Here is a 27647-nt window from a genome sequence, read left to right as displayed (position 1 = left end):
ATTACTTAATTGAACGAGCATTACTTACTTAATAGAATGAGTAAGAATGATTATTTAATACTCTTTCTATCCCAGCCATGTTTGATCGTAATAGTTAATGCTTCTATAAAAATCACACACAAAATTTGTGGTCATATTGAAAATGCATCATTTGTGGTCATTTGTGCTTCTACATCACTATCGGCATTATCAGAAATGTTTATGTATATTTTATTTTAATTTTAAGAAATGTTGGAAAAGCTCATAAATCTTTATTGTTAATCTTATAAAAGTTAACTTTGTTTTTGGTATTAATATTTTTTTCATTTATATAATTATTTCTATGCTTTTGTCAAATCCAAAAAAGTATAATTTTACAATAGAAGATATTGTGCAAATAGAGAAATAAATATTAAAATTTAATAATAAGATTTTTGAAGTAAAAACTATATATTGTTATAAAATTAAAAAAAATTCTATGATTAGAAAATATGCAGTTTACATATGCATACTTATACAAAGGTGCTTAAAAGTACTTTATTTTTGCAGCAGATTGCCACTACGCACCCTGTGAGGCAAAAACAATCTTTTACTTATCATATTATAAATTATTAAATGATAATTTAAGATATATTTTTCTACTAAAGAGTGAACATAAAAGATGCAAGTAACCATATATAAGAATAAATGTAATAGTATAGCTCTTAAACAATAAAAATCTAATGAAATTTGTGCAAGTATAAAACAATAGGAATATCAAAATTCTAAAAGCTCGAGTTCTAAATGAATCCTGCCCTTAATTACGTAGACACGACTATTGGCACATATTCCAGGAAGTAAAAATAAATAAATAAAATTTAAAAATAAAAATAAAAGCTGCATAAATAAATATATAACTAAATGATGATTTATAATGTTACTTTAAAATTTATTGAGCAATATTAAAATGATGTAATATCTCGTAAGACGAAATACTTTTATACTTAGTAAACAGTGGTGAGCTTAATTTTTTATGGAATTATCTAAACGTAATAGGAAACTCCGTACTGCCAAAATAACCAATCATGAAAGATATTTCATAATAAAATAAAAAGTAAAAACGGAAATAAAAAAAACGCCTTTAAAAAAACCATTCATTAACACTGTAATCTCAGGCAGTAGAATAACTGAGAAATGATCAAAATTACAAAACCTGTTCCTTCATTCCGACCTGCGCGAGGGGAAAAAAATCATTAGAAGTCACCTTTCTTTACGAGACTCAATACAACCGGAAATTTCAGGTTTGGCCAGTGACGTAATGAGTCAAAAGCAACAAAGTCGTTCGTTCTCGAACGAAAGACCCTAGTTCATTCGTTCCCGAACGAAAGAGCCTAGTTGCTTCGTTTTCGAATGAAAGAGCCTATTCTTTCGTTCTCGGACGAAAGAGCATAACTCATTCGTTCGAAGAGTCGATATCGTTCGCGAACGACCTGAAACGAACGGGTCAAATTGGTGAACGAACGATTTTGAGCCGAATCTTTCAAATGAACGAGATTTCCCATCACTAGTATGATCGTTCTTTCGCTATCTGCTTCTCCGGATGAACCCTCCCCCGCCCCCTTCAAACTTTATTGATTTCCTCTTTGTAACTGCTCCCGGAGCAAAAAGCGTTTTCCGGTTTACGACGAACATCCGAAGAACACGTGAGAATTCGTCTGCTCCAGTAATGAGTGAATTTTTTTCGAGATATGTAACAATATATTTTAGTAATATTTGCTGATGACTAGTAGTGATTTGTTATGACATTAAAGGCGTGCATATTTTTGCGTGATTATAATTTTTGTTGCGAAAAAGCATGCTCTTTTCTTACATTAAAAATACTTATGCTATGTAATATTTCTCTACAGTTTAATGACTATGAGATTCATATATTAGATTTATATACTGAGAAAAATTAAAAAAAAAAATCTTAAGTAGTAAATAAACTTTTTACCTGTTTTATGATGTAGCATAAGCCAGTAAAAATAGTTTTCAGCTTCAACAATAGTTTTCGTTGTTGCGAAACTGCACGTAAATTAAAACTTCTGGTTTAAGAATGTTTGTTTCTTATTGACCAAGGTGGCTTTTTTTATTATTATTATAGAGAATTTTGGACTGCTTCAACTTACAGTTCCTTCTTTTTTTTTTTTAAATTAAAGTCCCCAAAATGGTAAAACAGTTGTAAAAACGGTAGTTATTATTATCATTTTTTTTTTATTTTTTTATTTAAGCCACAAACCTGTACTTTTCCAACAAGACTGAAAAAAGTATTTCATTCTAAAATATGGCATAAAACTTATTGCCTGAAAACCATATGTACTTCTTCCACAATATAGAAAAATACATAAAAAATGATTGAATAAACATAAATTCCTGACGTTAATGTGTTATTTAACCCATATTGGAGATTTTTTATCAAATGTATCGATGTTTGGTTGTTACAATGTTGTAAGAACTAAGATAAATGCCATCCTTTGACACTGCAAAACATTGAAAGATTTTTAAAAAATAAATAAAGTTATATTTCTGTAAGAATATATGTTTCTTTAACTTAATTTTTATTAAAAAAATTATTTTCAAATTGTGTAGTGATTTTTAATAGTTTTATCAGTTTTTTAAAGTAAATTCTTACTATTAGAATATTCTGAGGATATATACCGTTTAACAATTTTTTTAAAAATTATGTATTATTTTCCATCATTATTTGAATTATTGGTGGAATTAACATTTATAATTTTCTTGCTATGCATATCTTTTATTTCTGTTTTGAACATCAAGTAATTATTTCAGCTCTAAGTGTATTTAATCTTAGAAACTTTTTTATAATTATGCAGTGAGTAAATTGAACTTTTGAGTGTAGAACATGTTTTTTATTATTCCAAATCATTTTTAGATATTGTTAATTCCATCATAGTCATTTCTGATGTATTCCAAAATTTTATTGAATGTAAATTATAATTTTTATTATTTATTGGAAAATATTTGATGTTTTAAAATGGAAAGTTTATTTGATTATTGAGAAAAGGAATAAAATACCTTAACCTTATTTTATTCATCTTATCTATTTAATGTATTTTAAAAAGTCAGGATGTTTAATTTTTTTTATGTTGATTCTGTAAAATTATTTTGTGCTAATCATTTCTTGAATTTGATTTTAGATTCGCTAAATTACATCCTTAAAGGGGAAAAATGTTACTGAAAAGTACTTTTCAGATTAAGGTATTACTTGATAAAATATATTTTTTTAAATCATATATTGTGTTAAAAACATTTATTAAGGAATTATTATTTTTGTTTTGGATTTTAAATATGAAAAAGTGCTTTTGAAATATATGATAAAAGTAAAGTTTTTTTTGCAAAAGATTATTTGATTTGAGTAATTCAAATGTAATATATTCTTTTAGGGTTACTTGACCTATTTTTTTTAAATAGAAATTGTAACATATTTTGTATAATTTTTTAAAAGTTTAATCGTCATATTTAAACTTTCATATATGAAGATAACAGCTTCATTGTTGTTCTTATTAATATAAAGGATTAATTAATTATCAACACAGTATATCGTACATTAATCTTTCAGGCTGTCAAGATTATTCTATATTTTAATATGTTTAAAAAATGGTAGAGGCTTATTAAAGCTATGAAAAATTTTAGTAAAACCTTTCCTAAATCATAACTTTTTCCAAGATTTTATAAATAGTATAAACAAAGGAAATTAAATTAGTTAAAGATTAAACAAGCCTGCTTTTCTTACATATGTTAGGAAATTAGCATCCAGATATATTTATTCCTTTAATACAAACTTGGTAAATTTGTTACAATTTAAAATTTGATCTGAACTAAAATAATCTGTCCAACAATCCTTTTAATTGCTTAAAATTTATATTTGCTATTAATCAACTTTTAATTTAATAAATTAATAAAGTGATTCTAAACTTCACAATATTTTCAATTTTCAGAAAATTTAAAATTAAATTTTCTTTGTTAATTATGCTCATTTTAATGTATTACATTTATATCTAATATGTTAAAAATATGTGTGGATAATATGAATTTTAGATAAGATTCTCATAAGCATATGTAATCATTTTGTTTCTGGCAAATAAATTTCATTCTTTCTTTATCATATTTTTTGGTGAATTTTTAACCTTGATTATTAAGAAATTTATCTTTTTTTTTCTCTTGCCTTTTTTAAACAGCTCTATTAGTTTTAGCATTTTTATCATCAAATAAATCCTTTGAAATTTTATTTTCTATTGTTTGTATTATTTTTCTGTAAATTCTAGGAATGTCATTCCTTACAAAAATTGTTAATTTATTAAATATTTAATATTGTTGTTCTTTTGTAATTATAATAAAGTGGGAGCTTATGCAAATTAATTATGAAATTATATATTCATTAAAAATATAAAAAAGGCATCCATCTAAACTAATAAATTGTGTATAAAATGTTGATTTAAAAATGAAATAGTATCTGATATTTTTCTTCTAAGTGTAAGTTACAGGTAATTAATAATATATGTGAATCATCAAGCTTTTAACTTTATATTGTTCAGTATGCAATTTAATTGTTGGATTAAACTAGGAATTATTCATTTCAAAGTTCTTGCTTTGAAACAATTATTTTTGTTATAAATGAAGCTTAAGAAAATTAAATTATGAATTATAGGGTAATTTTTTTTGTTGTTATTTTAAGAAATTAAATGATTTCTGAATTAAACATCGAAAGTAGAGAAACCAATTTATAATCTTGTATTTATTTATTAATAATTCATAAGTCTCATTTTTTATGCAGACTCCTGTTATGATTGTTAAATATGATTTTCAGTTGTTGTTTCAATTTTTGCTTTTTAGCTTATTTTAATACAATTATTTCATAATGCATATTTTTTTTAAATGCATAAAATAACATCTCTTGCATTTTGTGTGTTTAGAATAGATTCAAATGCACTATACGTGTATGGAGAACAATTCATAACTTATCTGTTCCTGATGGCAAAACATACATTAATGGAAAGTGGGTTGCTGCCAAAAGTGGGAAAACATTTCCGGTAAGTAAACTTTGCTATGTTCTTAATAGCAGCTGTTTCATTGAGAGACTTCTCTATTTCCAATGTGCAAAAAAACCTTTGCTTCCCCTATGCTAACTGTCATATTGTTTTACTTAATTTTTTTTATGATGTACAATTATGGAAGTTCTGTTTGGAAAAAGAAAAATTAATCAAATCATATTTTTCTTACTTTTTTATTTAATTGTAATCCTTTGATAAACTGGTTAAAAGGAATTAGCAAACACTTTTCTAAAATGAGTATCCATTTTTGAAAACTGAATTTTTAGGTAATTATATTATTTTTCCATTAGATATTGCAATTTCTCATTAGATAGTCTCATTTAAGTTTTTAATGCTTGTTTCAACGATTTTTATTTGAGTATTTAATTAAAAAATAGAAAAATAATATATTTTCTCATATTTATGTAGGTCTTGAATCCTGCTAATGGTGAAATTGTTGCTAATGTACCAGATTGTGGAGATGAGGAAACAAATGAAGCAGTTGATGGTTGTTATGATGCTTTTAAAACTTGGAAGAATACAACTGCAAAGGTTTTTTCCCTTTAATTATGTAGTGAAATAATTTCTTCCACAATATGTTAAAAAGCCTTTCTTGGTGTTTTTTCCCCCTCTGATTTATATCATTGCTTATTATTATTTATTTTTTATTCAGACTCATAAATATTTTTATAATAATACTGAAGCAGTATCAAAAAAGTTTTAGTATATCGCAAAATAAGCATTGAATATTTGCTTTTAGTGGAAAGATTTATATAAAAGAAAAGACAAAATATAAAATAAGCAAAATTTTTTGATACTTGCAAAATATGTAATATGAGAGATAAGGGTATACATCTGAAGTAAAATAATTTGCAAGTAAGATAAACACTCAATATTCAAGATAAATTGAATCACACATATATTGCAAAAAAAAAAAAAAAAGAAAAAGAAAAACCCTGCAACTTTTAGTAGTTATTCATGAGTAATTACCAAAATTTGTTTGAACATGAACTAAGCTTTACATTATTCTGTAATGCTATGTACTCAAATCTCTGGTTTATTGTTGGCCCTTTATATATATATATATCCTATTCATGATAGCGACTGATGTGTTTTGCATATATGTCTATATATGACAGTAAGTTGTGAGTATTCTTAATCTTGTTATTTATTTTTTATGGAAAAAATTATCGATTAAATATTATCTATAATAAACATTGCTTAAAATAATCAGGCATCTGATTAGTATTCTGTGGCTTTTTTGTGCAATTTCATTTGCATAACCTGCTTAATAGAGTCTTTGGAAAATTGTTTTTAATTATAAGTACTTTGACTAAAAACTGCTGATAAATATTTATTTTGCATAAGAATCTGATCATGAAATCTCTAATTTTTCATTGATGGGCACAGGGTTGTAGCATCATGATAAGTGCTTACATTCGAAAACTATTTTACAAACCACTTTGAGAAAGTTTGATTTAAAAAAATCCTTAGAAATTGCTTAAATCTTTCTTTCTTTTGAGGAAAATAATACCTAACTTACCAAAATAAAGCTAGTGCTCATCTCCAGATATAATAGAATTCTTGCTTTGAACTCCTAATATTTGGAGTCAAATAGTCACTATGTAATTGGGAGAGCATAAGATTTATTTGATTGTATGTTCATCAAAGGAATGTTTATGCGCAGTGGTGGATTTCTTCTCTTATGGCATTACCACACTGTATGATTGATCTATCTGAATTAGTTGGTACAAAAACTGGTTTGATTGCGATTAGAGCTAAGCATTGGCATAGCATATCTGTGAGAATTATTTTCATGAGATTCCAGTGATTTTTCTTTTTAAAAATGGCACAAAAAATCAGAATTGCATTCCAGTTCTTTGTGTTTATCAGGAAGGCAATTTTCATAAAAAAAAATTGCAAGTTCTTGAACAAATAAATTTCTTTATTGAAATTTCTTTTGTTTGTATTCGGAGCATTTATAAACCAGTTGATTCTCTCTACATTTTGGGCTTTTAATAAAATTGGTAGCATTGGAAATACGTTTAGTAATTTCAAAATGCTTGACTATTTTCTCATAGGAATTAATGCCACAAGTTTCATGTCACCCAACTGCAATCGATATAAGTTAAATGCGCTTTTGGTAAAGAATGCTTTTGGCAATGATTACACTAAAAGACATTGATAGTGAAGCTTCCTGAATTAGAATAACAAAATTGAATGGTTCTGGCCTTAGAAGTATTAGTGAAGAAAAGAGAGAATCCTTTTGAAATTATTTCATCAAATGCTCTTCAACTTGAAGACGATAAAAGGTTTAATATTCTTCAAGCTACCACTGTCAAAGACAAAGAAAATGCCCACCCCTTTTCTTCTGAATTGGGAGGGGTTTCTAAGGATACACATACGATTTATCTTTCTTATGTTTTCTCTTGCGTCATCAGTCTCTTAACCATAAATTCTTTTTGTATAATTATATATTGTCGAGGTATTGTTCCTTTTCCAGAAAATTAACTAGCCAAAAGAACTTTTTATGAATTTTTAAATTTATTTATTTAATTTCATTATATATTATTTTGAATATGCTATCATTATCCAATATTAGGCATTTGCAAGTTACTATAGCCCTTGTCGCTATCTAGAAAATAAAGAATTTTGTTAAATTCGAGCCGAATTTTAAGTATTTAAAAATGTTATCCTTGTTCAAGTGCGATTAAATATTTCCATGTACAACAAATGTTCATGCTTCAACAAATTTAGATTATTTATTTCTACAATCTGTGTTCCAGTTTATATGCTATTAAAATTTAGGATGAAATATAACCATATTTTTTCTAGAATTAAAAAAAAAAACATTAGCAAATTTAGAACATTTTTTAAGAATACCCCAGCGAAGTTTTGACTCTGAGAAAAAAATTGATATGCATATCTGATTAAAAAAGAAAATTAAGAAAGTGAAGAATTTCATTGAAGTAGTTAATGCTTAATTGTCTGGAATTAAATGTAAAATTATTATTAGTAGTTATTATGTTTGAGTTAAATTTGAGGAATTGTGTTTGGTCTCTCCCATCAGAAAATTTATGCTATCACCTCTGATTACATTATAAATAAATTCCTTTTATCAAACTTCCAGCCCTCCAAAAATACTTCTTGTTGCTTCAAGAAATTATATAGATGCAGTTGTGCTGTATGATAAATTCAATCTTTGCTGCTTTCTGGAATTCTTTGAATTTTGTGTGTAAAATGTATAAGAAAGTATCATGTTTCTAATAAAGACCATATACTACTCGCATTATTCACCGAAAATATAACTTTACATTTTGGTGGAATCCACTGCTATTTATAGAAGTGTGAGATCGAATATGTCTCGACAACAAGTAAAAATTAATACAACGCAAAACGTAGCGTTTTAAAATAGTAAACGAAAAAAGCACTGCTGTTTAGCAGCCATGCAACCATGAAAGCACTTCAAAAGTAAAAATATTTAATGTGCCGCAAATATTAACCCTTCATGCATTGCTGGATATCGATGATTCTCTGTCTTGAAATATGAAGATTTTAAATATATATTTTCTGAATCTAGCTCCAAGCTTTTGAGCAAATCCAAACAATGAAATAGACCCTGTGGTCTCATCTGAGTATAAAACAAAATTTAAATTGCATATTAAAGCACTTTTTATTTATTTTGCCTGCACAGAGAAAGAGTTGAACACGAAATGCAACTAAGAAAAAATTACTCTCTCCCTCGATTTTCTCTTAAGCAGTTTTAGAGGGCATATATGGTAAATCTGTTGAAATCGCGGGAGCCAAGCTTGGAAGGTTAAAGAAAATAGATTTGTAACGTTTTACCAGATTTATGATTTTAATAACGCTTTATTTCATTATAAGTTTTGCTAAAAAATGTTTCATTGAGCAGTCTTTGAAATTTTTTTCATAACTTTGTCGCTGTATGAATGTTACAGTTATGTTTTTTATTATTTGCTTCTATTGAGATTTTTGGTTTTATATTTGATATAGGAAAGAGCTGGTTTCTTGAGGAATATGTTTGAACTTCAGATGAAAAACAGTAAATCTTTAGCTCATATCATAACACTAGAAGGTGTAAGTAAAAAATATTGTTCAATTTTAATGATATTTTTCATTTTTTGTTTTAAATAGTTTCAGAAAACCAGAGTGTTGTTAATATGTAAATATTTAATAGTTATAGAATTAGTAAGTCTTACATCTTAGAAATTGAATTTTGAATGCATAACTCTTTTAAGAAGGTCATAAAAACATTCAGGTTGTTATAATTGACTAAATAATAGCATTTTTTTATTAAATGTTTTTTTTTTTTTTTTTTTTTTACTTTTAGTTATTGTATCTGTAAATTTGTTGTCCGAAATGTAAAATTATTTGCTCCCTACCAATAACACATTGCTGATTTCAATGATCTGTACCGTAATTTTATCTAATGATTTAATTGACACCTGGTTTGTTGTAATGTAAGTGAAATGCTTAAATAGAACACAAATTTACTTAATAATAATTTTTGAGTTTAATTGTTTTAATATAACCAAGCTTCATTAGTATATATATTTAACCCCTTGAACTGAAATGACGAGTCTAAATTATCATGAATTTTCTTGAGCCTGTAACGAGCTGCACTAAAAATTATTGAGAGTTGATGCTTTTTATGAAAAGTTTTATTTATGAAAAATGTTTTTTTAAGAAACAAAAAATCATGTTAATTTCTGTTTTAATCCCTACGTTTAAAACTATGAAAATTAAATTGCCTTCCTGTCTAATGCTGACTGAAAATAAATTACAGTTCAAGGGGCTAATAAATTTCGATTAACTATTAGTTTGTACAAGTACATTCCCAAGAAAAAGTTGGGATTTTTAAAATGTTGAATTTTTAATAATATGTTTGCTAATATTAATATTGGTTTGAAATTCTTAATGACAAAATGACTTTAAGACACCTCCAAAATATTGTCCAAAGAATTGCTATCTTAATCAATTGTAAATTATCAGTTGATATAAAATATTACCGTTTACAGTTTTTTTTAACTTGCTAAGTTTAATGAATTTATTTATAGGGGAAGACTTTAGCTGAATCAGTTGGTGAAATCACTTATGGAGCATCCTTTTTTGAATGGTTTTCTGAAGAAGCTCGGCGTATTTACGGAGATATTGTTCCTTCCCCCTTTAAAAACAGACAATTGTTTTTCTTTCGTGAGCCAATAGGAGTGGCAGGAATTATAACACCTGTAAGAATTAAATATTTATTCTTACTGAAATTCTAATAATTTTAGTAATAGTTTTTAAGCATTATTCATTAATTTTTATTTTCTCGTGAACGAACTATACAGACAGAAAGTATTGTAATCGTCAAAATAATAACTGGAGATTTTGTTGATTTTCTAAGTTTCAGATTTCCCCGAACTCGAGAAACACATTTTTAGAATTATGCCTGTCTGTCTCTTTGTGAACACAATAATTCAAAAACGCTAGATGATTGAAATTTGGTATATGATTTATACAACAAATTTACAGATTTCTATTAAATTATGAACAAAGTCTATTCAGAGGAAATCTGTCTGTCCAGCATCCCAAATATAAATTAACTTGATAATAACAAAACAAAAGGTGCAAAAATTTGGTACACAGATTGAATATCTAATGTGAAGACCTGTATCGAATTTAGGACCAAATCCATATAGCGGGTTGACCGCTGTACTTTCACAAGCACACAATATGCGTTGACTCAGAAACGAAATGACAAATATATGAAATTTAGTAAGTGTTTTGTGACTACAGTTGCCTACAATTCTGTGTCTGATTTCTGTTTCAATCAGTTTGGAAAAAGGCGTCCAAAATACACATTTAGTGTTTGTTTAATAACCGCCTTCCAACAATTTATCGCCAAAATTATCTCCACGAATAAGCTGTTTTGTAACCGTCAGTGGTGGGCGAGTAATAACACACTGATATGTTTATTAGAGAATATACGAAGAAGTTTCAGGGAGACCACTCCCCTTTGTTTTCGAATAAAAATCAGTTTATCTATAAATCGTAAGTTATTTCTCATGTACTTTAAATAGTATTTGGACAAAAAGTAAATAAAAGAGAAGAATTCAACTTAAATAGTAGATCTGAAAATGAAGTTAGGAATAATATAATATCATTTACATCCACCAAAATATAAAGAGATATTATTGTGCAATAGATTTATGGTATTTTCAAAGGATTTCAATAATTCTTCTTGGTTTGCTGTCTTGATCATTTAAAAAAAATGTTTATCGATTTTCTGAATATATTTTGAATCGTTCATAATCATGTGAAAATAGCATTACTTTGCCTTAACTGTTAGGCAGTTTTCCCTTTACTTGGGGTTGAGCCAAGACTCCAGGAAAATCACACTATTTCCATAACAATATAATCTCAAACTAATGTTGGATGAATAACTATATGTGCAAACATATTTAATGCTTCTAAAATCCAATCAGACTTGATACAATAAGTAAAATATGACACTGAATATTTTCGATTATTCTGTAGTCTGTCACTTGAGAATGCAAAATGCTTTGTTCCATTGAATAAAGTGTCTGAATCATTAGTAAATCTTCTCTTGTTTCTCTAATGTAAAATACACAATTTTGTTACCTCAGATTACATTAACTAATGCTATTGTCAAAGTCATACAAATGTTTTTATTTTTATTTCCCATAATATGTATAATGTATAGATAATGATTCACTGCAGTGTGTTAGTAAGGGTTTGGCTTTAGAATTTGAGGATTCCAGATTCGAAAACTGATTTCACTCAAGATCTGTTGTATTTGTTGCTCTAGTGTATGTGGAATTTGTTGCTGAGGGCCAAAATCCTTCTGTCGATATGTCATGGAGGTTTGGAGGGGTGGTTCCAGCTCTGGTATCGTCCTCTTTATCTAACCATGGTTCAGAATCACTAGATGCATCCCAAAATAGTTCTCGAGTTGCTTCAAAATAGATAGATAAATTATAATTTGTCTAAGGTTCTAAATTTATATTTCTGTAGGTTTAAGTATTTTACAGCATTTTTATCTATGTATTTACTCAAATGCTTGTTTTCTCTTTATATTTGACTTATACTTAATGATAATGTATTCATTTTTTTATTATTTTTATATATTTTTAATTTTCGAGATCATATTTATTATGCATCTTCCGTAATTTAAATTTTTATAACATAAAAATATCTGCATTTAAATTAATGAGAGAAATTTTCTATTCTGTATTATTTTAAATTCTGAGAATCTGCGTTTGCCCTTAATTTTCATCAAAAATTTAAAAATTCTCGAGTAAATTATCAGTAACTACCAGTTACTTAGAAAATGTATTCTCATTTTTTTATATGATCATAATGAAGAAATTTTAATTCATATGAATGTGGGATCACTTTAAAAATGGATTCGTTTTCATAATAATAATAAAAATCTGTAATTCAAAAAAAGGCAATTAGAGTGCCCGGAAGCGAAATCGAAATTTAAAACAGAATTGTGTACAAACGATCTTGTATAAAAGTACTTGAATGCATGTGATTTCTTCATTCAGTGCTAGTAGCATATCTTTTCCAGATCAAGAGTTGTTGATTAAGCTCTTTTAAATGAATGGTAGTAACCTTCATGCAACATGGTGCTCCACTCCATGCAGCCAGTTCTGTGAAGACATTCGTTGTTGACACTTTAAGTGAAAATTGAATGATATCATAAGTTCAAGTGGCCTCCCCAGTGTAGCAGACTTAACTCTTGTAGATTTGTGAATGGTTATTTGAAATTGCTTGTTTACCCTTCCTCTGCTGCTAAATCGATAGAACTTAAATATGCCATTTTGCAAGCTGTTGGTGGAATTTACCAACAACTCAGTGTAGCAATTCCTTTTACTTGTAAGATGGTAATGATGAACAATTATTAATGAAATAAATTAGTAAAATGCTAAATTGGCCTGCTGTTGACTTCTAATGACCTCTTTGGTTTTTTTTTTTTTTTTTTTTTTTTTCTGGAATTATAATTTTTTTTTTGTCACTAGTGGACTTAGCCCCTTGCTCGCTAACACTCAACAACTCCACTTGATACATTTGCAATACTGCACTAATGGACTTATATGCCGAAGAAAATAATCAAGTCTTTCCATAACTTATTGGTTACAGCTAGCATTATTTGAGATCCTCGTAGTATTAGCTTCACTGGAATCAAAGTATGTGAATTTTACTATATCCAGCATTTGACTTGTCTTTGTTGTATAAAGATGAAACGTTGTGGTATATTTAACCGTGAATTTTGAGGCAAATAAGATCCGGTTACATTTAGAGTATTTATTTCAGCACCCATAGATGTGAAGGCAAATGCAGTATTGTATTTACGAATAAATAGTTGGTAATTATGGAATTTAGGTAAATTGGAGCATAAAAGCTTTTTCATCGACTCAGGACAGTTCGGCAATACTAGTAAGCTACCTTTACCGTCTTGACAGATTTTGTATACATGTTCGGTTATATATTCCTTTTTTCCAAAAATCATTCAACATCATTCCTCTGACCGTTTATATATATGCAAGCATATTGAACGTCTTGAAACAGTTTACTCCTTCTTCATGCACATCTTCCAAAATATTTTTCAGTTAATTCATTTGCCCGTTGAATTCATCTTCTTTTATTGTTTCGATAAAACTTTACAGTATGGTTGAAATTCTTGTTTAAGTAATAACGATAAACATTCGAAATAATGTTTATACCAAAGCTCGTATGTGTTTGCGTTTCGAAAGAGAAATCGTATGATGCTGCGTACAAGATTTATTTAGATGAATATAAAAACTTAATTAATCTCTGAGTCCACTAATGCAAACTGTAATTGTTTAAAAGTGTTTGTTTATTTTTAATGAATTTTTAAAGTTTTTGTTGAGTCATTGATTTGGAAATTAAAGGATGTTTAAAATACAATAGTATTCTGACATGAACCTTGAATTTCTTATTATGCCCTTTCATTTAATTTACTGTTATATTTTATTCCCCCAGAGGTTTTTGTAAAATTAAATTATGCATTGTTATTGTATAGAACATGATTTACGTTCTTACCATAGCCAGTAGCTAATTTTTAAACTGTCATACAGAATGTCCCAAAAAGATTGAAGCGCAGTTTAATTCTTTATCTATTAGATATAAGTGGGCAATGTAAATGACAAAGTAGCTCAAAATAAGGTACTAAATAAGACCGTGTTAATAAAAACTTTTTTCCATTAATTTTACAAAAGTTACACATTTTAAATTTTTATACCCCTCCATCTAGACAAATTTAGTCAATTAGAAAGTTTAATTTTTAATGCAACAACATCTTTACGAAAAACCGCATACTCGTATGTTTAAAAATGTGTGAATTATACTTAACTGAAAATTAAACGCGGTGCATAGGGATTATATACCAAAATAGAAATAAAATTTGTTACATATTTTATAAAAAATAAAATGTTTGATAATATATACATTAAAACCGTTTTTACTTGTTTAGGGCATGCATATTCGCGGCACTTTCATGTATTATTTTTTTTATGTTCAAACTGCCATTTTTATGTGTAAAAATTAAAATACAAAATGAATACATGCAAATATTTTCTTTTCAAATTTATCATAATTTTTCAAAACGACATTCTAACAAATTAACTCACAGATGATTTATTTTCTTAACTGTAATTTAACCATTACAAATATATATTTTAAAATATTTTTTTAATTACATAGTGAAATGCAGAAGTTTTTATTTCAATTTACTTATTTATTCTCAGAATTATTTCCTTTTAGTACAACTCAGGCAAACTTTTCTTGTACATATCAAAATTAAGATTGGAAATCATTCATCAATGTTTTGTTTCATATTATCAATTAAGAACACAGCAAAACTTAATGTGTATTATGGCATTTTTAACAAATGACAACCTATTTGAATTAACAATGGTTTATTCTATGTACAATGAAATAATGCAGAAACTTCTAAGGAATTTAGACGGCGATATCTGAATTAACCTGAAATTTCATGCACATTTATTTATCGGACGATGAGACAATGAAGAACTATCGATTCATTTCATCCTAGCCCTGGGTGAAATCGAATATACATTGAAGAGAAAGATACATACACATTTTTCTGCCAGTACAAAGACAAGAATTCAGAAAGTATGCGAATTACAAGACTATAGAGCCTTCAAAAACGTAATTGGCATCCATTTTGTATTCATGGATTTCAAGCACTCAATTCCTCTCATTTTGACTGGAGGTTAACATTCTGCAACTGGTTGTTAATCCAACAAGACAGAACTTTCTTAAGAACGTTATGTGGGTTGATGAATGTTTGTTTGCGGAAAATGGGGAAATAAAGACTCTCAACGATCATTATTGGAATAATACAAAATTATTTTTTGTGCGACAAATAAATCATCAAAAAAAGTTTTCTGCATCTGTTTGGTGCAGAATTTGGTCGAAACTGATCGATCCTGTGTTTTATGAAGGTATGCTTACAGCCCCAAAATATATGCATTTTATTTTAAACAACATAATAACAGAAATTTTGGAGAACACACCCGTGTCATTAGTAAAAACTTTGCATTTTCCATAAGATGGAGCACCTGCACACACGGCTAGAAATGTCACAAACTGGTTAAACGAAAGCTTTGATAAACAATGGGTCGGTTTGTAAAGAGCCACAGAATGCCCACTCTAGATCCCCTGAGCTAACGCCACTCAATTTTTTTTGGGGGGGGGGGGTTGGCTTCGAACACTATAATACTCGCTCCCTAAACGCATCTGACCTTAAAAAAATATTATCGATACCTCCATCAATATTACTAGAGAACTCCAAAATGTTTACAGAAGTAATATGAAAAGAGTTCAATTATATATTGGAGTTCATAGGAAACATTTTGAGAATGCTTTGTAAATTGCGTTTTTTTTCAGTTATATTTGTAGTATTTTTATAAAAATTTGCCCCATTATGTCAGTGTTACTCTTACCAAATATTTTTGATGATCCAAAATTTAGAATAGAAGTGAACTTGAGAACCATGCTGCCTTATTTGCAATCATATGTCAAAATGTTATTTTAAACTACAACTACCCATAGTGTAAATAAATAGGGAAAGGTAATTATTAATTTTTAAATATTAATGTTTCAATATTTTATAAATCTACTGATAATTTTATTAATTGTAATTTAATTGGCAGTGAAATCATTAATAAATGTACATATTAGTAGGGCATAATTGTGAGAAAATGAAACTTACATAACGATGTTAACGAGATTTGTAGGTTTTCATTTGTCTTGAGAGATATGTATTTATTATTTTACATCAACTTCAAAAAAAAAAAAAAAAAAAAAAAATGTTTAACTAGAAAGTTTCAAATTGCCTTCTATGCTAAATTCTAAACATGTTCTTTCTAAATGTATGTTCTGCATTATTGTCCGTTTATATTTTATTGTACCAGAAATTACAAGATCTTTCTAAAATACATTTTATAATATATATATTTATTTGTATGAATAATTTTTTTTATTATGTGCGCCTATTGGGATATAGCATAAAATGAAATTGAGGGCCGCATGCGTCCCGCCACCTTCATAGGCCGATCTCTGTTACTTCTGTCTATTAAAGGCTTTATTTAGGGACATTTGGATGTTTTTGACGACTCACGCTAACGCATTTTTGATCTAAAAACTTCCAATATCAATTTGTATTTGGCCCCTATTTACATTGAAGAAACAGCGTTTTAAGTTATATAAAAAATGACATAAGTCAGTTTTTTTTCTCCTGTGTCATAATTTATTTGGTTTTAAAGATACAGTTATGCGGTTTTTCATAATGATCTTGTTGGATGGAAAAGAAAAACCAAATTTGTCTAGAGGGGTCGCATAAAATTTAAGTGTAAACGTTTGGAAAATTAATAATAAAATCATTTTATTAATGTAGTCTTATTTTGTACTTTATGTTGAACTATTTTGCAATTTACATTGTCGATTTATCTCTAGTGGGTAAAGAATTAAATTTCATTTCAATCTTTTTGAGAGACCCTGTAGATATATACTTAGAAAAATGCTTCACATAGCTCAGCGTTATACATTTTGTTACAACGCATCGTTTTTATTTTTGGTGTATTAAGTTGTACATTTCGAAATGTTAACGAACCTGATATTTAATTTAATATATGATATGATAAGAAGCTGATATGAAATTTAAGACCTGTATTGTTAAAGTTAGAGAAAAGAAATGAGGTATCAAAAGTAATATGTTACTTCTTTTAATAGTTTATTCAAGTTCAGCAACAAAAGCTGTCCGACGGATGGCAAGCAAATTAATTTGGTTTAATTTCAAAATAACATTCAATAATTAATTTCATATTTAATTAAAAGTAATTATTTAATCACAAATTCGATTCCGGCAAATAATTATTTGCAATCATTAACTATTTGCTTAATGTTGGGACCATAAGAATTGAACGGTGGAATGACATGGAATAATAGAAAACATACAAATGAGAATATATTTTCAAATGAAATGCATCGCATAGATATTGGGACTAAATTTTCTCATTATTATTTAAATCTATTGCAAAACAAAGTAATAGCCAAAACTAGTCAAAATAACTCTTAATTTATTATTAAATTCGACTATTGTACGATATTTTCACTAATTAAATGAAACCTACGCTTATGAAACGGCCGCTATATCTAATGAAATCAATCAAATCAAATGTTGAAGAAGTTTTCAATATTAATATTAGATTTTTTATAAAGTCTAAAAACTTAATTATAAGTATTACTGTTATTTTTGATAATATAAATTAATATTTTCTTAAAATAAATTTACTAATTCTTAATAAAAACTGGATTGTTAATACGAAAAAAATTTTTTTTTTTTTAAACTAAAAAATTGATTTTAGAAAATACTACTTATACGAAATTTCTGTATATATTTTTTTAAAGTTGCAGTATGTATTATTCATTTCTTCAAGCTAAAACCTCTACAAGTTTCTTTACGTAAAAATTTTAATAAAAATGATTCCTTTAAAATTAAAAAAATATTATGTAGAAGTGTACATATGCTGCCAAATTTTTACAAATCTCTTTAGCATTACGATTGTTTAAAAAGGCCTTTCCATAACTTTGATGCACATTAAAAGATAACATTGAAAATTAATACTTTAAAACATAATTATATTATAAAAATAAAATTATAAGATACAAATAATTTCAGTTGGAATTTGAAAGCATGGTAATTAAAGAAATTTAAAATTCCCTCAGTCAAAAATTACATCCAAATGTACCCCCTCCTTCCTTCAACATTTCTGTCAAATTAAGGAAAAGTAAACTTCTGAGAAATCTTTTTGGGTTGCTTGTTATGCTTTACGTTCAATATTTAGATACAAGCCACTACATTTTTAGCAAGAAAACTGAGAAACTCCCTATCTTTTCCCCAAAACTGTTGCACTCTATGGAAATTGCAATATCAGATTGCAAAAGAAATTACTTTCATCTTTATCACCAATTTGCAACACTTCATTTTCTTACAAAGATTTGGAAGAAAAAAGCAAAAGTCATTTCTTTTAACATTTCATTATGTGCAAGATGTAAGGCGTTGATGGAACTGGTGAATCCGAGCAGAAATCCTTTCCCTTGAAGATAATAGTCTCGGAAATAAGGAATGTATTGAATGTTATTTGTCTGCCATTTATTTTCAAATGACGGACATCCAGTTTGTAATGCTTTCTCCCTTATGCCAGAAAAAGAATCATCAAGTAGTGCCTGGATCATTCAAACATACTTTAGGCACTTCACAATGCTATCTTTTTATAAACTATTTATTATATTCAAAAATTGGATATATCCAAGCAGCAACAAGAGTTATTGACTACTTGTCCATTGATAACGCCAGTTACCTTTTTAAACGGATCTTCAATGGAAATTTTCAAAGCGAGGGAAAAAAATCACAATAAAGCCAGGGGAAAAAATCACAACAAAGCCAGGGGGGAAAAAAATTACAAAATATTTTTTTTTTTCAGAAAAAATTAGTGTTTTATACCTTGGTTTTTATCTAGAACACGTTTTCCAGTTAAAGAAAGGTTTAAGTAAAATATTTTAATGTACATGCGAAAAACGAATCTCTTAAAAATATGATTTTTTAATATGCTTATATATTCGAGCATATTTAAACTCAAAATTGAATCCATTTTATTCGGAAATAAGAAGCAACTCTTGAATTTGTCTCTCTTCATCTTTGGAAATATATACATTTTTTAAAACTTTTTTTCACAACTGTTGCAAATTTGAATGCACTCAAAAATGATTTTTTTTTTTCATATTTATTGAGATTTTTATAATGATTTTAACCACTGATTCTTCTTAATGTAGTATATATGAATATTCTACCAATTTTTAAAAATTAATCGTGATTTCATTGTGACACTTTTATCCAATTACCCCCCCCCCAAAAAAAAAGCATTTAGAATTATATAGTTTTTGTCGAATTGGCCAAAAACAATTGTGATTGTTATTGGCGAAACTTTTTTTTATTTTTTGCCGATGGACTGGGGCAGCTGTTGCCTTATGTCACCGCCCCTTCGTTTATTAGAATAATATTTTCATGTGAAATTATATAAATTAAAAATAGTTATTTGCTTCTGGAAATTTTATTTCAAATGAATTTCATAATACAATTAGCCTAAAAAGTGCATAGTTGGTTAATAATCCTTTCGCTGATGACTCGTTACCTGATAGCTTGATGGATGAAGTGCAATGAAATAGAGCGTGCAAGAAGCACAAAGCCTGCATTTCTTATATGTGGCAGCTTTGGGATCTTTCGTATTTTTGCGTTGCAGATCTTAATATTCCTTTGGTTGCTTTTAAACATAACAGATTGATTTATTACGTAATTATAGAGTCATTGAGTTTTGAGATTTATGTTTATAAGTGTGGTTCTAAAATTATTTTTTGCCATGAAAATTACTCCTGTTGTGTATATCACAGTATGTACTTTGAGAGCTTGATTAATTGTAAACAGAAGTCTGTTTTTATTATTAAATAACTGAATATGTTAAGTATATAGTTCATTTCAGTATGAGATAAAATAAATCTAATTTTTTTTATGCTAATTTTCAAAGCCTCTGGTCCAGAATTTCAAAGCCTCTGATCCAGAATTAATTCCTTTCTTTTACTTTCAGCCAATTCTTGGAGTGTATGACAAACCTTTTCTTCATCCTTTTTTCTAATTTAAGGTTTCTGGTTTAGATGTTTTAATTAATTATCAAGTTATGTTGGATCAGTGCTTGTTCAGTTCTCATTCAATTATGTTGAAATTATTAACAGATCTAAAAATATCACAGCAGTAATTCTAAATAATAAAAATTGAAGTTTTTAATTATTGAAGATTTAGATTTTTAAGGCGGAAGTATAGTTATTTTGTGTTTTTTAAAACTTATTTATTGGTATGTTGACAGTGATATTAACAAAAAAACTGGCATATTTACAGCCTCTCTGCAATATATAGTTTGCATTTAAAAAAACTTTATTTGTTAAAAGCACTTCTACCTTAGAAATTTTGTGTTTCAAGCTACATTCAATTACAACAAAAATTGTGTCTTAATGTACACTATTTTATAAGATGAAGCTTTTTTATCGTATAATTAAGATTATGAGATGAGAGTCGTGTATAAAAATTAACTAATATTTTATTTTTTATATTCTAGTGGAATTTTCCTAATGCCATGATCACTAGAAAAGTTGCGGCAGCTTTAGCAGCTGGGTGCACTTGTGTAATTAAACCTGCTGAAGATACACCTTTATCTGCATTAGCAATTGCACAGTTAGCTGAAGAAGCAAACATTCCTCCTGGTGTTATCAATGTAATTACTACTTCTAGGAATAACACACCCTCGGTGGGAAAAAGACTGTGTGAACATACAAAGGTTGCTACAATTTCTTTTACCGGATCAACAGCAGTTGGTAAAGTAAGTATCATTGGTGAACAGTTTTTCATTGTAATTTTTCTACTGTTCGTTTAAAAAAAGTATTAGAGATATATATAAATTATTACAATTAAAATTTTTTACTTTATATTAATAATTATTACAGTTGATGAACAATTAGCTTTTTGATCAACTTTTAATTTTTTATTGATAATTTCTTATTTGTAGTTTGAAATTGTGGCCATGTTAATATGTATTGTCACTTATTAGCTCTAAATCTTCTATGGGGTTAAAACATTATTGTACGGTAGCTTTGAAGCAAAAATATTGTTCTTAAGTATATAATCAATTTAAAGGATTTTTTTTAATGAAATAGATATATATTTTATAAGCATGCTGTATTGTGTAATATTTCATTTGTGTAATAAATGTCATTGTTAGCATTTCATCGAAATGTACGGAAATAGTTTAACGTATAATTATAAATAATTTTATTTCATGTATTCTAAAAGTTTAGGTTGAAGAAGAATTTTTAACTGTGTTATCAATATTATAAAATCTACATCTTAAGAGAACTTTTCATTCCTTATGTATATTGTCGTTTTTATCTTTATAAACAATACATAAATATACAGAGCGTCCTATCAAAATCGCCGTAACTTCGCATCGCCAAATTTCTCGCTTGGAGTGCCCCAAAATTACCCAAATAATAATATCTCTATGGCGCATAGTTTCCGAGAAAAATGTGAGAAAAAATTATGACATCATATCCGTAATAAGAAAAAAACATTATGGGAAACGGAAACATCGGTATTCACATTTGTTTAAATAAAAAGATGGACAAAATTTCCACTGCGCATATCGAGGCATGCGTGCTCGTTCCATGGAATGGCTGACTGCACAAGCTGTAGAATCAGGGTATTCATAAAAGTATACGCAGCATGATAACGAATAACGAAGTCAATATATGTAGTAATTTGGTCTCGATAGAATCATTTCTTCAGATAGCCTCATGCGGCTATAAAAGGGCAGCAGGCCAATTACATACAATAAAAGCCGGCCAATAACTTACAGAAAAGCTGAAATACGTCGGAGCCCCATCTTACTGGAACCAAAAGCCTAGCCATGCATTGCCGCTATTTGTATATCATCTAAGAAATCAGTGTATACATCTCTGAGAAATGTCAAGTATGAATGTCCCGTGAGTCGTTTAGGCGGCAGATATGGTCTAATCATGCGACTGCCTAATAGGCAACAGACCAGTGGATTCGAAGCCTCTTCGGGCGGATTGGACTTTGAACACACATGGCTGTTGTGACATTTGAAGACCTCATCACGTGTGAAGCATATTTCATCAGTCCGAAAGATATGTGAAAGGAAAACATTATCAGCTTAATGTTGTTACAATAATCACTCCGAAAAATTTATGCATCGCTGAAAGTCAATCTAGGTGCAGACCTTGTACGGTTGTTTAGTGAAATGTTTGTTGCCCCTCGGCCCTATGACCTGTGCGTAGTACTGCTACTCGTTGTTGCTACGAATGTTCATGTTGCGAATATGAGAAGTTCGAATAAAAGACGATACGAATTTTACACATTCACAAACATTTATTTTTCACGCACACCACGGGACATCACAAGACAGATTGATACAACACCAACTTACATCGTTCTACTAATAAGCACATTATAAGTGTGCCCTCTAGTGGCGAAAATTCGGAACACACCCCATCTGTACTTTGTTAAGAGTGCATTTTACAAACTATTATACGATTATCAAATACAAAAGAAGAAAAATAAAACAATATAAATTCACAAACAATATAAAACAATAACAAATACAATAGAAATAAGCAATGATACATGAAAAAATAATTTAAAAAAAAACATTAAATTATTTCAAGTGGGTAAATTAACTGAATTGGGCGTCTGTACTGACCCTTAGATGTTTTGACAATAATTACCATCTCGACGAATAATTACTTCTTCAACAATACCAAGAGGCCATAAAAATGTACATTTAGTGGTTCCTTCAAGCAAAACTACGTCTCCCACTTTCAGATCTCTTTCTGGCAAAGGATTAACAAATTTATGTGCATTTCGCAACTGCATCAAATAATTAGCTTTCCATTTCGTCCAAATTTGACATAAGAGTCTAGTTTGATAAAGTTTGCGTCCAGTTAAATTTTCTTTAGTAGAAGGTTCATTACTGAAAATTTCTGCAAAATGCAAATGATAACTCTGATTTTCCTGTCCAGAAAATAAAAAATGGATAGGTGTAAGAGGTAGTGGTTCGTTTAATTCAGTGCTAGTGTATGTAAGGGGTCTATGGTTCAATACAAATTCAATTTCTACAAGAATGGTCGTCATTTCTTCAAAGCTAGGAAAGGACTTTCCGAGAATTTTTCTTAAAGGTTCTTTAAAACTTTTCATGAGTCTTTCATAAAATCCGCCCCACTAAGGAGCATGAGGGGTGATAAACTGCCATGTTATATCATGCAAAGCAACAAAATATTTTAACTCTGAATCAACCAAAATTTTGGAAAAACATTTTAAGATGTTTTCCGTGTTTTTGAAACTCTTAGCGTTATCTGAAATGATGACCTTACAATTTCCCCTTCTTGCTGAAAATCGTCTTAAAGACAAAATGAAACTTTTTGTAGTCATATCAGTAACCAATTAAATATGAAGAGCTCTTGTAACAGCACATGTAAACAAAGTTATATAGGATTTTTGATTGGCATCTCTTCCCGAACGAATACTGACTGGACCAGTAAAATCAATTCCAGTCAGTGTAAAAGGAGGTTTTTCAAGAACTCTATATTTTGGCAGTTGTTCAGCAGGTTTCAATGAGTATCTCTTGCAAATGAGACATGTTTTCAAAACATTTTTCACAATTTGTCTACCCCTCGGAATCCAAAATGCACTAACGAATTTTAGCGAGGGTAGCCGACACCCCATCATGGCAAACTTTCTTATGTTCTCTAGAAATTAGTAATTCAGTAAATTTTGAATGTTTAGGTAAAAGAATTGGATGAATCTCATTGCCAGACAATTCACTCTCTTCTAATCTTCTCCTTACACGTAAAACATCATTTTTATCTGAAAACGGGGCAAAATAATAAAGAGACGATTTTTTAGATATCTGCTTACCATTTTTAATGCATTCCAATTCGGAAGAGTAGACAAGATTTTGCTCATATTTAATCCAATCTAGTTCAGCTTCTACGAGCTCAATTGCAGTGTAAGATCCCAATTCAACTGGTAATCTTTTGAGTTTGTTGACGAATCTTTTAACCAAAACTGTAATTTTAGCACTCTATTTAAATCACTGTATTTATTTAAATCTAAAACAAATTCCGAATCATACACAGCACATTTACATTGAGAAATTATTTCAGCTTCATTTCTTATTTCCAAATCTCCAATGGGTTTTTCATTTTCAACCTTATTAGACCAAAACTCCCTAAGTTGGCTCAGCCAAGGTGGTCCAAGCCACCACAAAGAATTTTGGGCTAAGTCCGAAGCAGAAATGCCCCGGGAAAGGATGTCTGCAGGATTTTCTTTTCCAGGGCAATGAGACCATTGTGCTTTTTCAGTTAAAGTTTGAATTTCATTGACTCTATTTTTAACAAAAGTTTCGTAGTCATTGGCCTCACCGTTTATCCAAAACAAACATTTAGTTGAATCTGACCAATAGTGATGAGTAGTTTCAAATTTAAACATTTACTTACTTGTTTAGCGAACCTAGCAGACAATAAACATCCTAACAATTCTGAACGTGGCAACTCGATAGCCTTAATAGGGGCAACCCTACCCTTCGAACAAATGAAGCTAGTAATTACTCGGTTTTCCCGAGTAGTTCCTCGCAAATAAACCACACAGCCGTAGGTGTTCATGGAAGCATCTGAAAAAGAATGAATATCAAATGAAATAAAATCACATGAATTTAACCCTAAAAGATAATGTCTAGGAATGAATATCTCGTTTAAATGTTCGATTTCACTGCACCACAACTGCCACTTATAGTCCAGTAAAGGTGGAAGTTAACTATTCCAATCAATTTTTGCAGCCCACAATTCTTGGATAAGAATCTTCAGTTTCATGATGAAAGGTCCTAAAATGTCAATGGGATCGACGATTCTACCCAGTACGTGGAGAACAAATCTCTTAGTACTGCCACCATTGGCAGCAATGTCTTTCAATTTGCTGACGTCAAAAAAGATTAAATCTTTGTCTGGATCCCAGGCTAGTCCTAGAACTTTACATGGAACACCACATCCACTGATGTTACCCTTTTTGTCATCATTTTCTATGCCTGATTATTTGTACCTTTCACGAAGTGGTACCGAATTAGTTTGCCGTTTTCTTAGCACCATTCCAGCCCTTTTCATGACTTCTACACTTTTGTTGCTAATTTTGAGAGCCGTTTCTAGGTCGTCAACTCCACCAACAAGGTCATCGACCCAGAAAGAATTTTTCAACATTTCAGAAGTTTCTGGGAACAAATGTTGAAACTTTTCAAAATGATACATAAGAGTTGCTTCGAGCAAGTAAGGACTTGATTTGAGTCCAAATAGCACTCTAGTAATGTTTAGTACGCAAAGCTTGCCTGCATTGAGGTCTTCAATCCAGAAAAATTTAGTAAATCGTCGATCCTCTGGGTCTACCAAAATTTGTAAACATGCCTGTTTAACGTCCGCTGTATATGCTACAGCATTTTTTTAAAATTGCACCAAAAGTTAGAACAAGTTAGGGTACAGGTTTACTCCAGTGTGAAGACAGTCATTAAGTGAGTATTCTTCTTCAGCATGAACTGTACCATCAAACACTATTCTGAGGCGACTACTTGTTTTATCTTTGCGAATGACAGCATGGTGGGGCAAATAAAAAGTTGATTCATCTACTAAATCATCTGACAATTCCACTATTCCCTCTTTCAAATAACCGTCAACAACTTCCCGATACTCCTTATATAAAGATGAATCTCTCTTTAATCTCCTGACCAAAGTATTAAAGCGTTTTAATGCCACCTCCCTATTGTTCTCTAACTTTTCTTGCCTTCCTTCTATCCATGGCAACTTAACACAATATCTATTTTCAACAAACTGAATCGAATCATTGAATTCCCTCAAAATGCTTTGTTCATTCACACCTAAAGTATCTATTTCGCACCTCTAATTCCCAAACTTTCCAATTCCCAAAAGCATGTAAGCTCCGAAGAGATAGCATCCTTTTCACTAAAAACGAAATTAACTGATGCGGACTCACTTGCACCCTCACATCTACCTTGAAGGGACCATCCAAAAACAGTTTCCAGAGCAACCAATGATGAATTTAACCGTTGAAATCTCTTGGTCAAATCCCAGTAATAACCTGATCCTACTAACAATGAGATCCCACAATCGACAACTCATTACAATTAAACGTCAACTCAAGTCTCCTAGCCTTCATGTCAGCACAAACCCTTTGATCAGGAACATGAATTGGAGCTCTCGAAATTTCATCAATCTCCAATGCCACTCATCACCACTTAATTTCATCAATCACCACTTCCTTGCCTACAAAATTGTTTTGTAACCTTACCTCAACTTTACGACATACCTGCAATTTAGGATTTTTCCCACCAAAACTGTAAATTTTCAATTTTTCAAATCCAATAACCCTTAATTCTAACCTTTCAGAAACAGATTTTTTTTATAAAAGTGCGTCCAGAACCATTATCAAACAAAGCAAATATAAAGTCTGAAGATTTAGAACCAGTAATTTCTACCTTTACACATTGCAACAAAATTCCTCCTTTATTATTCGCCATGTGATTCTAAGAAGTAGATACAATCTCATTCAAAATTTTCTCTTCATTTTGTTTTTCTTTTTTGACTCGCCCTCACCCTTTTGCCTCTTAGAGTTTTCTAATTTATAACATATTGCGCGGGCATGTTTACCATTACAAAAAGAACAGACGGCGCCATTGCAGTTTTTGACAAAACAATTTTCATTACAACATAACAGGCATCTTTTTTCGTGTAGCAATTTTTCTCTCTTATTTTGAGCTTTCAAGTTGTCACATAAATGACTCAAATGATTTTGATGGCAAAATATACAGCCGCTTGAAGCAGCATTAGTCATCGATTCATTCGCCGAGGATATAAATTTATTCCGATTCGAAGTGTCTCTGTAAAGTTTACGAGAAAATTGTTTAGGCTGGGAATCTGACGCCTGATTATGCGATGGGAGGTAAACAGCGGATTGTTGCATATGAATGGCTCTCTACCTAGCGATGATAGCGTTGTGCAAAAAACTCATTAATTCATCTAGATCAGGATTAGTAGTAGAAATTTGCTGTTTACTAAATTCTAAAATAAGATCACTGGGAAAGAGTTTCAAAATAATTGCGCAAAGCATTACGCTAAATGTTTCCGATTTCACACCTAAGCTTTCAAGAGAACGAATTTGAGTTTGACATTTAAAATAAAGATTCCTTAATTCCTGTAAATTAGAAGAAATTTTTAAAGGTGTCATATTTAACAGTTTAGACATATGGGCATTAATTAACACATCTCGCTGGCCAAATGTATCTTGAATTAACTTAAGTGCTGACTTATAGTTATTTCCTGTTATTGCAAAACCTTTAATGC

General features: G+C 29.4%; 1 protein-coding gene across 2 annotated transcripts in view; it reads left to right on the top strand.

Annotated features, from left to right (window-relative positions):
• The first annotated feature begins 1541 nt into the window (after positions 1 to 1541).
• LOC129958580 (succinate-semialdehyde dehydrogenase, mitochondrial-like) overlaps positions 1542 to 27647 on the top strand; it is a 65497-nt gene continuing 39391 nt past the window's right edge. For both annotated transcript variants that reach the window (XM_056071153.1, XM_056071154.1), the window contains exons 1-7: positions 1542 to 1681; positions 3156 to 3216; positions 4932 to 5048; positions 5478 to 5600; positions 9063 to 9146; positions 10127 to 10297; positions 20792 to 21052. In XM_056071153.1, the coding sequence (XP_055927128.1) occupies positions 3187 to 3216; positions 4932 to 5048; positions 5478 to 5600; positions 9063 to 9146; positions 10127 to 10297; positions 20792 to 21052 (786 nt within the window). In that variant the 5' untranslated portion in view covers positions 1542 to 1681; positions 3156 to 3186. The remainder of the gene's footprint in view (positions 1682 to 3155; positions 3217 to 4931; positions 5049 to 5477; positions 5601 to 9062; positions 9147 to 10126; positions 10298 to 20791; positions 21053 to 27647) is intronic.

This window comes from Argiope bruennichi, chromosome X1, assembly GCF_947563725.1.
Source record: "Argiope bruennichi chromosome X1, qqArgBrue1.1, whole genome shotgun sequence".
Classification (NCBI taxonomy): domain Eukaryota; kingdom Metazoa; phylum Arthropoda; class Arachnida; order Araneae; family Araneidae; genus Argiope; species Argiope bruennichi.
This window is presented reverse-complemented; position numbering and strand designations above follow the sequence as displayed.